The following is an 18,406-nucleotide window of genomic DNA, read 5'->3' as shown; positions in this document are numbered from 1 at the left end:
ACAATTTTTGAAAAACAACATCTCTTATCAATTCAGGCTAATCTTCAGCTAGCATCAATCACATGGTTTTATATGTTGATAGTTCACCAACATGTATGATATAAGTTTTTCTACCTGATTCAATTAGGTTCAAAGCAAGAAAATTTACTTTTACATGCAAAAAAATGTTTTGGGTGAAAAAACATACTTTCCACAGCACCAGCACCAACTTCTCCTTCGTAGCAAGGGGGAAATGGGAGGGGCTTGAAAACATATTGGTCAAATGACCACAAATGTGTTCCGTTGCCTAGATACAGGGGGTTTCTCACATTACCTGATGTCCAACATTACCCCGCTCTCCCCTATAAAATTGTGTTTTATATTAAACTGGGACTAGTGCCTTGTATAAACATAGCTACCCTGTTATTGTGCAATCAATACTAAGCTTATCAAATATTACAAGGGTTCATTTATTCATGTTTTTAATTTAAACATGTGCAAGGTACAGGTTGGCCATGCCACTGCCATTTATAAACATACATCTTGCATACAACACTGAGCTATTAAAGTAATTCACAGATTCATGTTTTATTTGAAACATCCATGTAGAAGAGACAGTGAATCCTCAAGCCATCTGTGGATGGCACACATACGCCCACATTAGTGAGATGTCGGACCCTGATGGGTAGCACATAACTTATCTAATCTTGGACGGATGGGGGTTGTCAGGCAGAGGGTCAAATCAGCCTCACAATATGTTGGATGAATGTAAATGTGTATTTAAAGACATTTAAGATTTGGGGAAAAAATTGGTTTTTCGAAGAAAAAAAAAAAAGAAAAACAAATTATAAAAAATTAAAGAAATTGTCTAATCAATCAAAGATTTCGCGACCCCCCTGCAGTACCTCCGCGGACCCCCTAGGGGTCGCGGACCCCCTGTTGAAGACCTCTGATGTATAGTATACCCACCTAGTATTCCCACCTTACAAAAAGTACTCAAAATGGAATACATTCAAAGGTGTTTTACTATGAGAGGGATGGAGTATACAGTAGGGTTTTTTGTTCTTCAAAATATATAGCATTCATTTTTGTCTACTGTTAAAATACCATCTAAATTTATCCTGCACGTTCTTCAGTATTTCATAGGGATATTGGAAAACTGAGCTGCATGGAGCTACAGGTTCATATTGTACAATGTAATACTCATTCTCACACATCAAGTGAGCAGAATGTTGCAAACATCTGTCACTATAATGCAGCCTCTGAATAACTGAATCACCTTTATTGTTGATGTGAAAACTGATGGTGAAGATGAAAAGTTGTAACTTTTCAAATATGTTATTAAGAGGGGGAACAATGTAAACAGCTTTAGTTGAAAAACAACTGCTGAAAATAGAAAGAATTAGTGCAAATGTAAAAGTAATCGTCTAAAAACATCTGAATTAATATTTTAAAATGCATTTGTAATCAATACTTTGTCAATATTAAAAAGTGTTGAATTCCTGCTCCACACATGCTCACCTCACTGAATGTGCCATGACCAATCACTCTCAGGATGTGAAAGTCTTCTCTTTTGATGCGAGTCTTCTTCACCTGCCTCACCAGAGGCTCAGCTGTAATGGAGGCGAGAGAGAGAGATTGTGACTCATTGTTGTAGCCACACACTTGACCTTGTATTATCATACAGTGTTAAATTTGAGAATCTAACATTACTTCCACATAATCTGATTCTATCAGACAATTATTTAATAACCTTCAATTTCTCATTATTACACTACATTCGCTCCCTAATACAACAGGTGACGACATGTTTAGCCGCATGTTATCTTTTAACCACTGGCTGTCGAGGTGGTGTCCTGTAAACGGTGTGGGCTTTATAGATAATTGGCTAACTTTTTTGAGAAAACCTGGTCTTGTTAAGAGAGACGGCGTTCATCCCACTTGGGATGGAGCAGCTCTCTTATCTAGGAATATTACAAAAACAGAGCGAGAACTCCACACAAAAATCTAATACAAATTAAAACAACCTCTGAAACAACACAGGAAACCCAGACTTTTAAACATTAGATCACTGTCAAAAAAGGCTCTTTTAGTTAATGAAATAGTCTCCGATTACAACATAGATTTATTGTCCCTTACTGAGACGTGGCTGCATCCTGATGAATATGAATAAATTAATCTACTCCCCCCAGTCATATAAATTCACAGGTTCCCAGAGAAATTGGGCGAGGAGGTGGAGTTGCTGCCATTTTTAACTCCAGTCTATCAATTAATCCTAAACCTAAACTCAGCTACAAATCATTTGAATGTCTGGTTCTTAGTCTTCCACGCCAATCTAGGAACCACCAACAGCCAATCATATTTGCTGTAGTTTACCGTGCTCCGGTGGCTTATTCTGAATTTTTAAAGGAATTCCCTGAGTTTTTATCAAACTTAGTCTTAATGACCGATAAAATGATTATTGTTGGTGACTTTAATATTCATGTTGACAATAATAAAGATTGCCTTAGCGTAGCATTTATTTCAATACTAGACTCTACTGGTTTCAGTCAGTGTGTGCACAAACCTACTCATTGTTGTAACCACACACTTGACTTGGTATTATCGTACGGTGTCGGAATTGAAAATTTAACAGTACTTCCGTGCAATCCAGTTCTATGAGACCATAATTTAATAACCTTTGATTTTTCAATAACTGAATATATGCCACTAATAAAAAAATTATTTTCTAGATGTCTACCTGATAGTGCTGTAGCTAAATTTAAGGAAATAATTCCAATTACATTTAAACCCGTATTAGCAGTAGATATAAACAACAATTCTTTAAAAACCTGAGCTCCATTGAGATCGACCACCTCGTTGATAGCTCTGCAGACTCATTACGATTAACATTAGACTCAATAGCGCCTCAAAAAAAGAAAAATGTCAAACATAGTAAATTAGCTCCGTGGTATAATTCCTAGACAAATGAGTTAAAACAATTATCAAGAAAACTAGAAAGGAAGTGGTGCTCCAGCAACCATGTTGAAAATCTAATAGATTGGAAGAATAGTGTTAAAGAATATAAAAATGCTCTCCACAAAGCAAGAGCCGCCTACTATTCAAAACTAATAGAAGAGAATAGAAACAACCCCAGGTTTCTCTTCAGCACTGTAGCCAGGCTGACAGAGAGTCACACCTCCACCGAACCCAGTATTCCTCCATCCCTAAATAGCAATATCTTTATGACCTTTTTTAATGATAAAATTCAAACTATTAGAAATAAAATCAACCATCTCCTGCCCTCAATTGGCACTAATACCCTCCCAACAACAGAGATCTCAGAAACGGCTGAGAATCCTACCCATTACTTAGACAGCTTCTCTCTGATCACCCGTGATCAGTTTACCAAAATAATCTCAGGTTCTAAACCAACAACCTGTATCTTAGATCCCATTCCTACAAAATTACTTAAAGAAATTCTGCCCCTAATTGATAGTTCGTTACTTAACATTATCAATCTGTCATTACCCTCAGGTTATGTACCACAGTCTTTTAAAATAGCTGTCATCAAACCCCTACTCAAAAAACCCACTCTAGACCCAGAGGTTTTAGCCAATTACAGGCCAATATCTAATCTCCCCTTCATGTCTAAAATCTTAGAAAAAGTTGTAGCCAATCAGCTGTGTGAGTTTCTCCAGGAAAATAATATATATGAAGACTTTCAGTCGGGGTTCAGAGCCAATCATAGTACAGAGACAGCCTCGGCAAAAGTCACTAATGACCTTTTAATAGCCTCAGATCAGGGACTTGTGTCTGTCCTCGTTCTGTTAGATCTCAGTGCAGCATTCGACACAATTGACCATCAAATTTTATTACAAAGACTCAAACAGTTAATTAACATTAATGGAACCGCCCTTAACTGGTTTAAATCGTATTTTTCTGATCGCTCCCAATTCGTGCAAAGTAATGATGAGTCATCTGTGCGCACCAAAGTTAACCATGGTGTTCCACAGGGCTCTGTGCTCGGCCCAATTTTATTCTCATTATATATGCTTCCACTAGGAAACATTATCAGGACACACTCGGTAAATCTCAACTGCTATGCGGATGACACCCAGTTATATTTGTCAATAAAACCTGAACAAAGTAATCAATTAACTAAACTTCGAACATGTCTCAAGGACATAAAAACCTGGATGACCCGCAATTTTCTCTTATTAAACTCAGACAAAACAGAGGTTATAATACTTGGCCCCAAACACCTTAGAGATACATTATCTAATGATATAGCTGCGCTAGACAACATTGCCCTTGCTTCCAATGAAACAGTCAGGAACTTGGGAGTGATCTTCGATCCTGATTTATCCTTTAATAGTCACTTAAAACAAATTTCTAGAACCGCTTTTTTCCACTTGCGTAATATTTCAAAAATTTGACATGTCCTTTCACAAAAAGATGCAGAAAAACTAGTCCACGCCTTTGTTACATCGAGACTGGACTATTGTAATTCATTATTATCAGGCTCCAGCAGTAAGTCGTTAAAGACTCTACAGCTTGTCCAAAATGCCGCAGCACGTGTCCTGACGAGAACAAAGAGAAGAAAGCACATTTCTCCAGTATTAGCATCGCTACACTGGCTTCCAGTTAAATCTAGAATAGAATTTAAAATTCTTCTCCTCACCTTCAAGGCCCTTAATAATATAGCGCCTTTTTACCTTAAAGAGCTGTTAGTACCATTTATAAACCCACTAGAGCACTCCGCTCCCAGAATTCAAGCCTACTTGTCGTCCCTAAAGTCTCTAAAAGTAGAGTAGGAGCCAGAGCTTTCAGCCATCAAGCCCCTCGGCTGTGGAATCATCTACCACTTTCAGTTCGGGAGGCAGATACCATCTTTTCATTTAAGAGTAGGCTCAAAACCTTCCTTTTTGATAAAGCTTATAGTTAGAGCTAATTAGTGCGGAAGAACGTAACTTTTTCTATTTTATGACACATGACACACGGAGCTTCTCTTTCCAGCTTCTCCATCCCTATCCCCCTTCCCCGAAATCCCTTTGCTTTATCACCCGCAGATCCAGGGACTCTGTGGCTGCACCATGGATTGCGGTTTGTGGATCGTGCACCGGGGGTCGCAGTGTTGGATCCAGTGTGGCGGATTCTGAGTTATGTGGGCTGATCGTGGTGCTGGTGGCGGACCCTGTGTCGCGTTGGCATTGGGCATGGGCGGTGGACCAGGACCGCGGTGGTGGCTCGTGAGTGGCGTCTGGTCTGGATGGTGGATCGTGGTCTAGATGGTTGCTGACCATGGACTGTGATTGCAGCGGGACTGCTTGGCATGTCATGTTGGGGTTGTCCTTCGGGATGTCTACCCTCATCAAATGCTGCTAGAGACTTTAATCTTTAATCTTGAAGACTTTAATCTTGATGATGTTTTCCTGCACGTGGCATCTATTGCACTTCTGTCCGTCCTGGGAGAGGGATCCCTCACATGTGGCTCTCTCTGAGGTTTCTGCGTATTTTGGTGCTCGAACAACTGTGTAAAATATTAGAGATGAGCCGGATACTCGGCTGAAACGAGTATCCGGTACGGATAAAGCACTTTTGCCGAGCACGAGTATTATACGAGTAATACGAGTCAATATCTGTGCTTGGACTGAATGAAAATCCTCACACAGCGTCACAGCGCTCCTCCCCTTCACACACCGCTCTGCTCACTCACTCACTCACAGAACAGCTCTCTGTCTCTGAGTTACTCAGGTTCGCGGGTCTTTTCCGTTAACGTTTAGTGTTTCTTCAGCTTGAAGTTTGTTTTTATTTCAGTTTGTACTTACTTATTAACCAGTAGAGTTCTGTTAAACGTGGGTTCGTTCAGACGTGGTGCTGGTAGAAAGCGACTCGCGTTGCGTCTCTGCCTCTCTGCCTTTTTTTTTTTAAACAGTTTTTTTTTTTTACTTCACGTATTGAGTGTCTGACTACTCTCTCTCTCTCTGTCTCTCTCTTACTCAAGGCCTCAGTATGATTCTCCGAGTCCGTTGCGGACTGACGGATCGGACGGACCCTTTTTGATTTATAGTTCTACGAGCCTTTTTGTTGTGAAAACAATTCACCGCCAGAACAGTAGATGGCGCAACTGAAGTCGAGCATAGAGAAGCCTACCTCATGAGGTATATAGAAGAAGTCCACGCTGGTTTATTTACGTCCTCCCGGCTCCTCACACACAGTGAACGATGGCAACTAACTGAAAAAGGATGTTGATGACGCGACAGTTTTTGCTGAATAAAGTGACACCCAGCGGGTCAAAATGTTTTTGTTATCGTGTCTTAACGCAGCGGTTCCCCGGTCTTGTTTCCAAACTGCGTTGCTAATTCAACAGCTGCAACAGCTTGAAGCTACACGGAGGCAGCTAGCTTCCCCCCAGCTTCCACACACAGTCAGCAGGGACAGCCGATACTAGCTACTACCAAGTGTTTGCTTCTAACCTGACGGTGTTTGAGAAACAGTGTCATGAGAGCCGTGGGATTAAAGTCAGCGGGTTTTTGCGCTGTTCCCACCGCAGTTAGCATGGTGGCTAGCCCGCTAGCCCCGTTATCAAAGTTCGTTATAACCGTATGTGACCGTACACACATGCCGTAAGTGCTCTAACCAGCCACCGTCAGCCGGACAACGCCGCTGGCTTAACACACTTGTCACATTAATCATAGAGTCGTAGTTGTGATTTTGGTTTATTGTGATGTAGGGAATGGAACAGGAAGTTTCCATTCCGAAAGGCTGGCGTTAGCGGACCAATCACAGCCAAGTGCTATCCGTGGGCTGTCCGTCATTTCGACGTGTAGTTAGAAAAATGAGAGCTGCACGAAAAGCTCTCCGAGGAGCCTCGGAGAGGCACGGAGAGGGCGTTCCACGTTGGAGAGGGCGGTCCTATCTGTCCGTGTCCGTCAAAACGGAGAAGCATACATTGGCCTTCACTCATACACACACTCACACACACACTCACACACACACACACACACACACACACACACACACACACACACACACACACACACACACACACCTGGTGTGGAAATAAATTTAAGTTAAGAAAGAAAGTTATGTTCAGTATGAAAACACTTTTATTACATTTCACTTCATAATTGCAACAGCATGTGTTGTATTCATTGTTGCAAAACTTGTTTTGTAAATAGTTCGTTTGCTATTGTGATCAAAATCATTGATCTGAAGCTCAATGCTGATGCTGTCCTGTAATAGTTTTCTAATCAGCAATAAATATAAAAATTTCTGATCAACCCATATCAATTGCTTGCTTAAAATAACATACTGGTTAAAGCCCCGCCCGTTTCAAGACAACCCGGCCTACTTCCGGGTTAAATCCAGTCCACTTCCGGGTTAAATCACACCCACTTCCGGGTTAGGCACCGCCCACTATGAGTACGGATACGGATACAGATAATTCATATGGTTAACAGATACAGATACAGATAATGCTGTACTCGCTCATCCCTATAAAATATATCCTAGCCTGGAAAGATAGTGTTAAAGCATATAAGAAGGCCCTCCACAAAGCAAGAACTGCGTACTACTCCACACCAATAGAATAAAATAAAAACAACCCCAGGTTTCTCTTCAGCACTGTAGCCAGGCTGACAGGGTTAGCCTCCATCTCCACCGAACCCAGTATTCCTCGATCCCTAAATATAGCAATATCTTTATGAACTTATGAACTTCTTTATGATAAAACTATAAGAAATAAAATCAATCATCTCCTGTCCTCATTTGGCAGTTTTGTTGTGCAAGTTCACACCTCTCATGAACTTGTTCAAAGTTCAGTTCATACAAGTAAACATAAATAGTTCATGTTCATAGTTCACCATTTATATTCTGACCTAGTTCATAGTTCAGTTCATTTAATAGTTTAAAGGTGGAAAGTGAGAATGAAAGACATAACTTGTTTTTTAAAGAAAATGTTGTCCATCACTACCCCTTGCCTTAAACTGTACTTCATATGTATCAATTCTTAAAATATATATATTTTTTTATTATTGCTAATTTCGCCTGCTTATTTATACAGACCCTGCAAACAAAATGCACAACAAGTCATAGTGCTCTGCCTTGTTATGAAACCAATTACTAGGCTAGACCTTAAATTCTATCATTTAAATTTATAAAACAAATGATTGTGTGCGCTGTGCGGGAGCTCGGACACACACACACACACAGACGCCCGCTCCTGGTATTTTATGCTGGCCTGATACGATGATGATTTAACAAATTAACATTCATGACGCATGACGTTCCCTCACATGCACGTTCAACATATGAAAACTGCTTTGTAAAGTTCCCTGTTCGCGAAAAATATGCACGACATGCACAACACTGCACAAGGAGCCACTGCAGAGGGGCTGAAGAGCCACATGTGTTTCCAGAGCCGCGGGTTGCCGACCCTTGGCTAAAGTGAAAGAGAGATTTGTTGACTGCTCCGCTGATAAAGAGATGCGGACGTCAGTACATCAGCTTGGCTATAATATTAGTTCCGCCTCGCATTTCCCCCTCCCGGTCGCGCGCCCCTATGCCTGTTACGCCGGGTTCACGCCGGGTTCACACCGGACGCGTAAGCGACTACGAAGCATGGCGTAAGCGCAGCTCCCATCCACTCCCTAGCGCCGTGAAGCAATCGTTTCGGCGTCGAGTCTATTTTTCCGCTTGACGCGAGCGTATCGCGACAGGAAACACACTGGAAAATGATTTTAAACGATATTTTATATGATATAAATTATCAAATATGCATCCCATACTTTGTATTCACATTCTGTTGTCTTGGAGTTTTAATATTAACACTTTTACCAACCACATTATTAAATGTCCCCCTCTGCCCATCCACTACAGCCACACAAGCAGTCATAAAGATAAAAAGAGACAGGGAGGGGCTACATATTCTCCACATAAGCTCGAGTGGAGAATACGTAATTTACCCTCGACACCCGACATTTAACGGAGCAAACAGCGGAGAAGTTCTTCAACATGGATGACATTAAATTAATAATTGAAGTGGAGAAGAACAGTGAGTTGTATGATCCTCGGAACATGTTGTATAAAGACAACATCAAAAAAGACAAATGTCGGGACGCTGTTGCTTAATTTGGAGCAACAAATATGCTTTTTTACTACTGGATCAACAGGTGATATTATTAGCGCTGCCCTGCGCTTCAGCGTGGCTTCCGCATCCGGTGTGAACAGCCAAGCGCCAGCGCGCTAGGGATTAGCGCTTACACCACGCTTCGGCGTCGCTTCCGCGTCCGGTGTGAACCCAGCGTTACGCCCCATCGGAGGGGCGCACCACACACTTTGAGAATCACGGGGCTACATCGCGGAAATGTTACGGGCACTGAGCAACGATATGGTGCAAGCATTTGATTTAGACAGCGTCTCTCCTCAGGAGAAGGAAAACATTCCGTAACGTTTTAGCTAGACCTCAGATAATATGAACGTGTTCACCGTTCTAATTCATTATTTGTCATGAAGCTGCGTTCAGTTCATCCTGTTCAGTGTTCAAAGAACGCCTTCATTTGAACTCGTTCATGCACAACACTGACTAAAACACCATCAAGAACAAAAATCTCAGAAACAGCTGAGAATCTACCAATTATTTAGACAGCTTCTCTGATCACCGTTGATCAGCTGCCAAAAATAATCTCATGTTCAAATAGTCCTTGAAGGGAAAATGGAGGCAGGTAACACACATGGATAAAATCCAAGCTCATTAAAAACAAAGATGCATCTAAAGTCTGAAAGTCTGAAAACTGCTCTTATGCTCCCCAGGTGTACTAACCCCTGCACCCCTCTTTCTTAGACAGGTTAGTACACTCTGTGGTACCCAGTGTAATTTGTCCCAGAAGAAATTTTACATGATTAAACACACTTTTTGTAAAAGACCAGAAGGTTGGTTCTATACACTTTAGTTTGTCACAGAGGGTTGATGCTACCAGGTTCTTGATAATTAGTACTCTTCCTATATATGACATTTGAGGTAGTAGCCACTTCCACTTGGCCAACCTCCCTTCCACATTCTCTACCACTCCCTACCAGTTCTTCTTTACTGTGCCATTGTCTCCTAAATGAACCCCCAGGTACTTTAGGCCTCCTCTCTTCCAGCTAAGCCCTCCTGGCAGCTGAGAGAGACCTGCAGACCAATTCCTGCTACAGCCTCGCTTTTTGTTGATTTCACCTTAGCAGCTGAGACTTTCTTAAAGGTTTTAACAATTTCTCCTAACCTGTTTTCATCTTTTGTTTTTTGATACAAATAACAAAATATCATCTGCATAAACAGACACATTTAAACGTGTGCTCAAAACAGGTAAAAATAGACAATAAAAGAACAAATATTGTGTAACATTGGTTCGATGGAAAGTGCATAGAGCATAACGGACATCGAGCAGCCTTATCTTATACCCGAGTCACATTAAAAGGTTTATACAAACAACATTTTCAGTACACTCTCAATGTCCTCCTACATCACCTTAATCTTGGCGATAAGTCCAGGGCTGTAGCTAAACCTTTGGAACACTTTCCAAAGGTAACGGTGCTCAGCCCGGTCAATTGCCTTTTCCTGGACCAAAGAAACCAGACCAGCATCTAAGCCCAGTGAACCAGAGGGTTCCAAAAGATCTCCAATCCGTGACACATTGTCAACCATGGACCTGCTTGGCACACAGTAGGTTTGGATCCAGTGAATGATCTGGTCCATCACATTTCTCAGCCTGTTTGCCAGGACCTTTGAGAGCAGTTTATAATCTGTGCACAGTAGAGAGACTGGTCACCAGTTGCTTATTTTTTGAAGTTCTTCCTTTTTAGGCAGCAGGGTCAGGGGTCTCATTTATAACTGTTGCTTACGCACAAAACGAGGCCTGAAACTTGCTGACGCCACTTCTCACACAAACATTGGGATTCATTAAAACGAACTTTACGGGAAAATTTGCGTATTTCCACACAAACTCTGACCCATGCATAAGAACGTTTTGGAAACGGGAAAGTAGCGACGCAGACGTGAGGTGGTGAACTGAAGCCAGATTATTGATCCAAATAATAATTTACATTAAAACCAACAGTTTAGTTTTGCTTGCGCGACATATCTGTTCTACAGGAACCTTTTAATAAAAAAATATACAAAACCACTTACAGCTAATTAAGTTTAGATTCCAATTAACAGCGGAGTTACGGAGCAGAGTCATTAATAGGTGTTAATAATATCTTCTACCACTGTGCGTGCATCATCAAATCGCTTAAGTGAACGTGACTGTGCCATCAGGCGCACAAAGCGCTTACAAGTGTTGTGCAATAGTGCTTAAAAGTGTTACCATAGATTGGTCTGCCTTTAGGCACTCAATAAATTTGGTTATCAAAGTAAAATATAAAACGTTAATATTTAACCCTTGTGTTGTCCCAGGGTCTGGTTGACCCAGCATGTGTTTGTGTGCGTGTGACAGTCTCCCGTCTTCGCGTGTGCAGCAATACAAATTATTTTTTTTAAAAGACTAAAACGTGTGCCACCGCATTTTCTTCTTCTTCTTCTTCTTCTTCTTCTTCTTCTTCTTCTTCTTCTTATAGTTATTATTTGTATTATCACTGAGCAAGAACAGGCTCCAGCACACAACACTGGCAGCCGGGGATGCTCGCGGCCCTTGCACTCGGGGACCCCGAACGACAAGAGACGTGCCCTACGTCTTTGCATGTGTCTTGTGCAGCTATACAAAAATAAAATAAAAAAGAATTCATTTTTTCTTTATTATTATTACTGAGCTGGAGTCGTCGTCTTCTTCTTCTTCGTTGGTGGAGGTGTAGTTGTGAAGAGAGGAGGTGAAGGAAAGCGCGTTCAAACTTTTTCAGGTTTATATATGTTTATTGTATGATCATTGTTTTGTAGTGTTTGTGTACGTGTAGTGTAGTTTTCTGTGTGTTGTGCGTGTCTCGTGGCGGGGATGGCATCCGCAGGGACGCCGCCGATGTCCCTGAGACATGGCGTCAGGCTGGTGCCTCAGCTCAGCTCCACAGTGGAGCAGGTGCTGCTGGCCGTGGGGGAGCAGGTGGGTCACGGGAACATCACCTACGCTTCCAGGATGAACAAGGCGCTGGTAATCTTCTTTAAGGATCCAGACTCGGTCACTAAGCTCATTGAAAGCGGGGTTACAGTAGAGGAGGAGTTCATTCAGGTGTCCCCGTTAGCGGTAGCTTCCACCCGGATCACCGTGTCAGGTGTCCCTCCGTTCATCCCCAATGAGGCGGTGGAGCGAGAGCTGCGGCGCTTCGGGAAGTTCGCGAGTGGGTTCCGCGCGGTGGGTCTGGGCTGCAAAGACCTGAAGCTGAAGCACGTCCAGTCTCTGCGGAGGCAAGCTTTCATGTTTTTAGATAATGAGTCGCACACACTGGACGTGTCTTTCCGGGTTCGATATGAAGAACAGTTCTATATGGTGTACGCGAGCTCGGGAAGCATGAAGTGTTTTCAGTGTGGAAAAGTGGGACACAAGAAAGTGACGTGCCCGCACGGGAGACGGGCGGAGGAGGGGAGGGCAGCGCCGGGGGGACTAAGCCTGCATGGGGACGGTCGGCCGGTGTTCCAGTTTAACTGGCGGGCATGGCTTCTGGCGACATTCCAGATGTTGAGGCTGTTTTTTAAGAGCCGGTGGCAGATTCGTCATTTTCACAAAGCGCCTGTGTGTGAAGTGCGGTGATCTACTGAAGGTCTTGCTGAAATAAAAATCCTACAAAAACCCTTCACGAGTTCATGTGTCCGTGTCAGCATCACGTTGAGACCGCAATATACATTTAAATGGTAAAAAAAAAAAAAAGTAAAAAATCCTTGATCGGGATTCGAAACAACAAGCTAAACACTATGAGCTTCTAGCCTGATGACGATCTCACTACGCCACCGAGTCGCTGAAATGTACACCGCGCGTTAGATAAATGTCTCGTTCTTTGCTTTGTCAGATGTATATCACCAGATGTGCTTTAAGGTAACGCCCATGTCATCTGGTGATAGTCCGAACACAGAATAAACGCTTTAAACGTAATACCAGGCTTTACAAATCTGACGCTCCTCTTCATAGGAGACACAGGGAGCATTGAAGAACACACACGCGTCACCAGCTCCACTCGAAGTGCTTTTGTTTGTCGCTGGTGATCACTACAAAGCGCACACACCAAACAACAGGTACATGTAAACATCCCTCACATCAACAAGGCGGAAGCTCGAGCGGTGTTTTCATGAGTTAAGTTGGTGAACGTGCTTCTAATGGACGTGTGGAGCCTCACGTGTCCTCCTGTGGCTGCTGGTTAAAGTCAGCGGACGGGATTTTAAAAGATGTTCTCGTTGTTGTCGATGATCAGGTTCTGCCATCGGAGAATGAAAACAACCCAACCGCTCATCACAGAACGGGGGTGTTGGTTTGTCGTAGCTTCTGTAAGTCAAGTGTTGTTTATCTGTGTGAAATCAACAGATGATCTGTCCGAAGTGTGTCGAGTGTGTTGTCAACATGACACATGTGTGACGAGGCTAAATATAAATGTGAAAAAATCCCACCACGGGAATCGTTCTGCTGTGGTCCACATAAAAATAAACGTAGTGACAATGGCACTGTCCACTGTACCACTGATCAGAGTGATAAATAGATTCACCTGTATGCTTTTATCACTGTGAAGCCTGTGCACAACTTAACATGAGTTGTTGTTTCAGGGAACACGCCCAGGTTAACTTGTGACAGTCAAAATGTAACCGTAAACTCAGAGTTATCGGTCACACGTCACACATTTGGACACCGCTGCGCCCGTGTGCTTAGCACACGCACGGAATCATGAAAAACGGCTGTATCCTGCACTCATACAAAGCAGAAGCCACAAAAGAGTTTGCGTGCTTACTATAAGTCTGCGTTTCATGTGCTTCACACATCACAAACATTTTAATTTAATACAAATGCCATCCATTTCAGTGGCGGTTTGGGGCACGGGCGAAACGGGCAGCCGCCCGCGGCGGCACATTCATCATCTGGCCCGCTTCGCGGTTCTCTCTGGCCCGCGAAGCGGTTCTCTATTATCTATCATATGATATGATAGATATCAGTGGCCCCAAACCGCCACTGAAATGGATGGCATTTGCATTAAATTAAAATGTTTGTGATGTGCTAATATGTTAACTGGTGAACATAAGCTGGGGAGCCTTTATAAAACCTCTTGGCCATGTATTCCTTACTTACAGTTTAATTTAATAGTATTTGTATTGTGTTGGAATTTCCACCTGTGTCTGATGAGGAAACGGAGATAAGTAACAGATGACCCAAACAAATCTTAAAAGGTGTGGCTATTACTTACCATAAAGGTTATCTGGACATACATGGGTAGTCTCTACAGCGACTTTTGAAGTGCCATGGTAGTTTGAACTTCGTGAAGATGAAGTGCGCAGATGTCTATGTGTTGCATTTAGACACTCAATAAAAGACCTTACCCCAAACCATGATACTAGTATTTTTTCCCGACTACAAGCTCTTACGAGCCTCTCATTACTCGTGTTTGTATACTTGCTTCATACCAACCATGATATCAACGAGCACATGAAACGCAGACTTATAGTAAGCACGCAAACTCTTTTGTGGCTTCTGCTTTGTATGAGTGCAGGATACAGCCGTTTTTCATGATTCCGTGCGTGTGCTAAGCACACGGGCGCAGCGGTGTCCAAATGTGTGACGTGTGACCGATAACTCTGAGTTTACGGTTACATTTTGACTGTCACAAGTTAACCTGGGCGTGTTCCCTGAAACAACAACTCATGTTAAGTTGTGCACAGGCTTCACAGTGATAAAAGCATACAGGTGAATCTATTTATCACTCTGATCAGTGGTACAGTGGACAGTGCCATTGTCACTACGTTTATTTTTATGTGGACCACAGCAGAACGATTCCCGTGGTGGGATTTTTTCACATTTATATTTAGCCTCGTCACACATGTGTCATGTTGACAACACACTCGACACACTTCGGACAGATCATCTGTTGATTTCACACAGATAAACAACACTTGACTTACAGAAGCTACGACAAACCAACACCCCCGTTCTGTGATGAGCGGTTGGGTTGTTTTCATTCTCCGATGGCAGAACCTGATCATCGACAACAACGAGAACATCTTTTAAAATCCCGTCCGCTGACTTTAACCAGCAGCCACAGGAGGACACGTGAGGCTCCACACGTCCATTAGAAGCACGTTCACCAACTTAACTCATGAAAACACCGCTCGAGCTTCCGCCTTGTTGATGTGAGGGATGTTTACATGTACCTGTTGTTTGGTGTGTGCGCTTTGTAGTGATCACCAGCGACAAACAAAAGCACTTCGAGTGGAGCTGGTGACGCGTGTGTGTTCTTCAATGCTCCCTGTGTCTCCTATGAAGAGGAGCGTCAGATTTGTAAAGCCTGGTATTACGTTTAAAGCGTTTATTCTGTGTTCGGACTATCACCAGATGACATGGGCGTTACCTTAAAGCACATCTGGTGATATACATCTGACAAAGCAAAGAACGAGACATTTATCTAACGCGCGGTGTACATTTCAGCGACTCGGTGGCGTAGTGAGATCGTCATCAGGCTAGAAGCTCATAGTGTTTAGCTTGTTGTTTCGAATCCCGATCAAGGATTTTTTACTTTTTTTTTTTTTTACCATTTAAATGTATATTGCGGTCTCAACGTGATGCTGACACGGACACATGAACTCGTGAAGGGTTTTTGTAGGATTTTTATTTCAGCAAGACCTTCAGTAGATCACCGCACTTCACACACAGGCGCTTTGTGAAAATGACGAATCTGCCACCGGCTCTTAAAAAACAGCCTCAACATCTGGAATGTCGCCAGAAGCCATGCCCGCCAGTTAAACTGGAACACCGGTGCTGCTGAGTCCTCTGAGGCTGCGGGTTCTGATGCAGCGGTTCCGTCTTCGCGTGTGTGTGTGCCGGTGGCTGCGGCGCCGGCTGCGGTGGTGCCGGTGGCGGCGGTGGTTCTGGTGGATTCCGGGCCGGGTGCGGTCGGTCCGGTGGGTCCTGCTGAAGGTCCAGCTGTTGTGAGGTTCCCTCTGCTGCGCCTGTTTCTGAGTCCTTGGCGAGGCAAGAGGAGAGAAGTGAGGAACAGGTCGTAATAGGAAAGGTGTTGGTTGCCAACCCGGAGCAGGGGATGCAGTGTGGTCCTGCTCAGCAGGCTGAACAGATACAGGCTGAATTAGACAGCAGTCAGGTTAGTGAGATGGACGTGAAGGAGGACTATGAATCGGACAATGTGTCTCTGGCTGACAGCGTTTCAATTAGCACAGATTTATATTCATTAAAGGAGGTCAATGAGTTTTTAGATGAATCCTTTGGCAAAGCAGTGGAGCTAGCAGAGTACTTCCCAGACATTAAGAAGTTCATCCAGACAGTCAGTACCCTCCAGAAAGAGGTAGGGATGTCCTGGATGAGAAACGCAGATATAGGCTCAGGAAACATGTGACTGCAGCAAAAAAAGGTCTTCCATGTAAAATACGGTCCAAGAGAAGGAAAAATTGTAAATAAAATTGATCATGACCGTTCATCACTGGGTGTTTTCATTCTGCTGTGTTTACCTGTTTGTCCTTTTACTCTCTATTTTTTATCCTCTCATGGCATTAAAGGTAGCCTCATTAAACATGAACGGGGGTAGAAGTGCTAATAAAAGGTTTTTAGTATCAGAACTTTTTAAAGTAAAAAAGCTGGATGTCCTCTTTTTACAGGAGACTCACAGTGATTCACTGAATGAAACAGACTGGGGAGTATGATGGGGGGGTCAGCACGTACTAAGCCAAGGCTCTAACCTGAGCGCTGGAGTCGCTGTTTTATTTTCTCCCTCATTAAAAAGGACTTTTTTATCCAGCACAGAGATCGTGGGAGGCAGGGCTCTGAGTATAAGAGTGGAAATACACAGTATTATTTTTAATCTAATCAACGTTTATGCACCAAACCACGGTCCTGAACGTGTTACTCTTTTTAAATTATTAAAAAACAAGTTGGACAGTGTGGGTCAAGGGGAGTGTATAATAATGGGGGGGGATTGGAACTGCTGCACAGACGTCACTTTAGACCGGACAGGACAGGAGCTCCATCCTCAGTCCTCCTCGGTTCTGGGCCAGACAGTCATGGAGGCGGATCTAGTGGACGTGTGGAGGAGGAAACATCCTTCAACCAGGCAGTATACCTGGATAAAAATAACAGATGGCAGGGTCAGTGGGGCCCGGCTGGACAGATTTTACATATCAGCTCCTTTTATCACACGTGTGACCAACTGTCAAATCCACCCGGTTGGTTTCACAGACCATCATTTGGTTTTAGTAGAGCTACTTTTATCTCCTGTTAGAAAGCCTGGATCCTTCTGGCATTTTAATGTTAAGCTTTTAAATGATTTAAATTTCTGTGAGAATTTTAAACTGTTTTGGGCCAACTGGTGTTCCAGGAAAGACTCGTTTCCCTCCCTGGGTCAGTGGTGGGAGGTTGGCAAGGGTCAAATTAAGGTCTTCTGCCAGCAGTACACTGCATACGCTACAAGAAACATTAAAAGAGCGATGGAGCAGTTGGAGGAAGACATTAAGGAGCTGGAGAGCGTACCTACCAACACAGAGAAATTAAAAGGTAAAAGACAACAACTGAATTCCTTTCTCCAGGAGAAGGCCAAAGGAGCTCTGGTCCGAGCTCGGTTCCAGGAATTAAAAGACATAGATGCACCTACCACGTTCTTTTTTAACCTGGAGAGATCCGTGGCCCAGGGGAAGCAGATGGTGGGTCTCCGGCTGCCGGATGGGAATATTACATCTGAACCAGCAGAGATGAGGAGACACGCGGTGGACTTTTATACCGACCTGTTTGGGGCAGAGGAGTGTGACGGGGAAGCTGTGGCCGAGCTGCTGCAGGACCTCCCACAGCTGAGTCCAGGTGAGCGAGACACCCTGAGCGCCGACATCACGCTGGAGGAGCTGACCACTGCTGTATCTCAGATGGCTGCAGGCAAGTCACCAGGGTTGGATGGATTACCAGCAGATTTTTAAAAACATTTCTGGAACAGTATGGGACAGGATCTGCTGGATGTCTTGAAGGAGGCATTTGCTAAAGGTCTTCTTCCAGCCTCCTGCAGACGGGCAGTAATATCACTGCTACCGAAGAAAGGAGATCCGTCTCTCTTTTATGCAGTGACTATAAGGTTTTATCTAAGGTTTTAGCAAATAGACTCAAGGTTTTTATGGAAGTATTTATTAGTGCTGACCAATCTTATTGTGTACCAGGAAGGTCAATCCAGGATAATTTGTTTTTAATGAGAGACATTTTTGATGTGTGTGCAGCATTAATATTGGCATTATTTCCATCGATCAAGAAAAAGCCTTTGATCGTGTCGATTGGTCATTCTTGTTTGCCACACTGCA

General features: G+C 43.2%; 1 protein-coding gene across 1 annotated transcript in view; it reads right to left on the bottom strand.

The window, feature by feature from the left end:
• The window catches only part of LOC128456656 (myotonin-protein kinase), a 43,270-nt gene that overhangs the window by 16,939 nt on the left and 7,925 nt on the right, over positions 1-18,406 (bottom strand). Inside the window, exon 2 of the mRNA XM_053440912.1 lies at positions 1,501-1,592. Within this exon, the coding sequence (XP_053296887.1) occupies positions 1,501-1,592 (92 nt within the window). The remainder of the gene's footprint in view (positions 1-1,500; positions 1,593-18,406) is intronic.

This window comes from Pleuronectes platessa, chromosome 15, assembly GCF_947347685.1.
Source record: "Pleuronectes platessa chromosome 15, fPlePla1.1, whole genome shotgun sequence".
In the NCBI taxonomy this organism is placed as follows: domain Eukaryota; kingdom Metazoa; phylum Chordata; class Actinopteri; order Pleuronectiformes; family Pleuronectidae; genus Pleuronectes; species Pleuronectes platessa.
The sequence above is the reverse complement of the archived record's forward strand: the minus strand, read 5'-3'. Positions and strand labels throughout refer to the sequence as shown.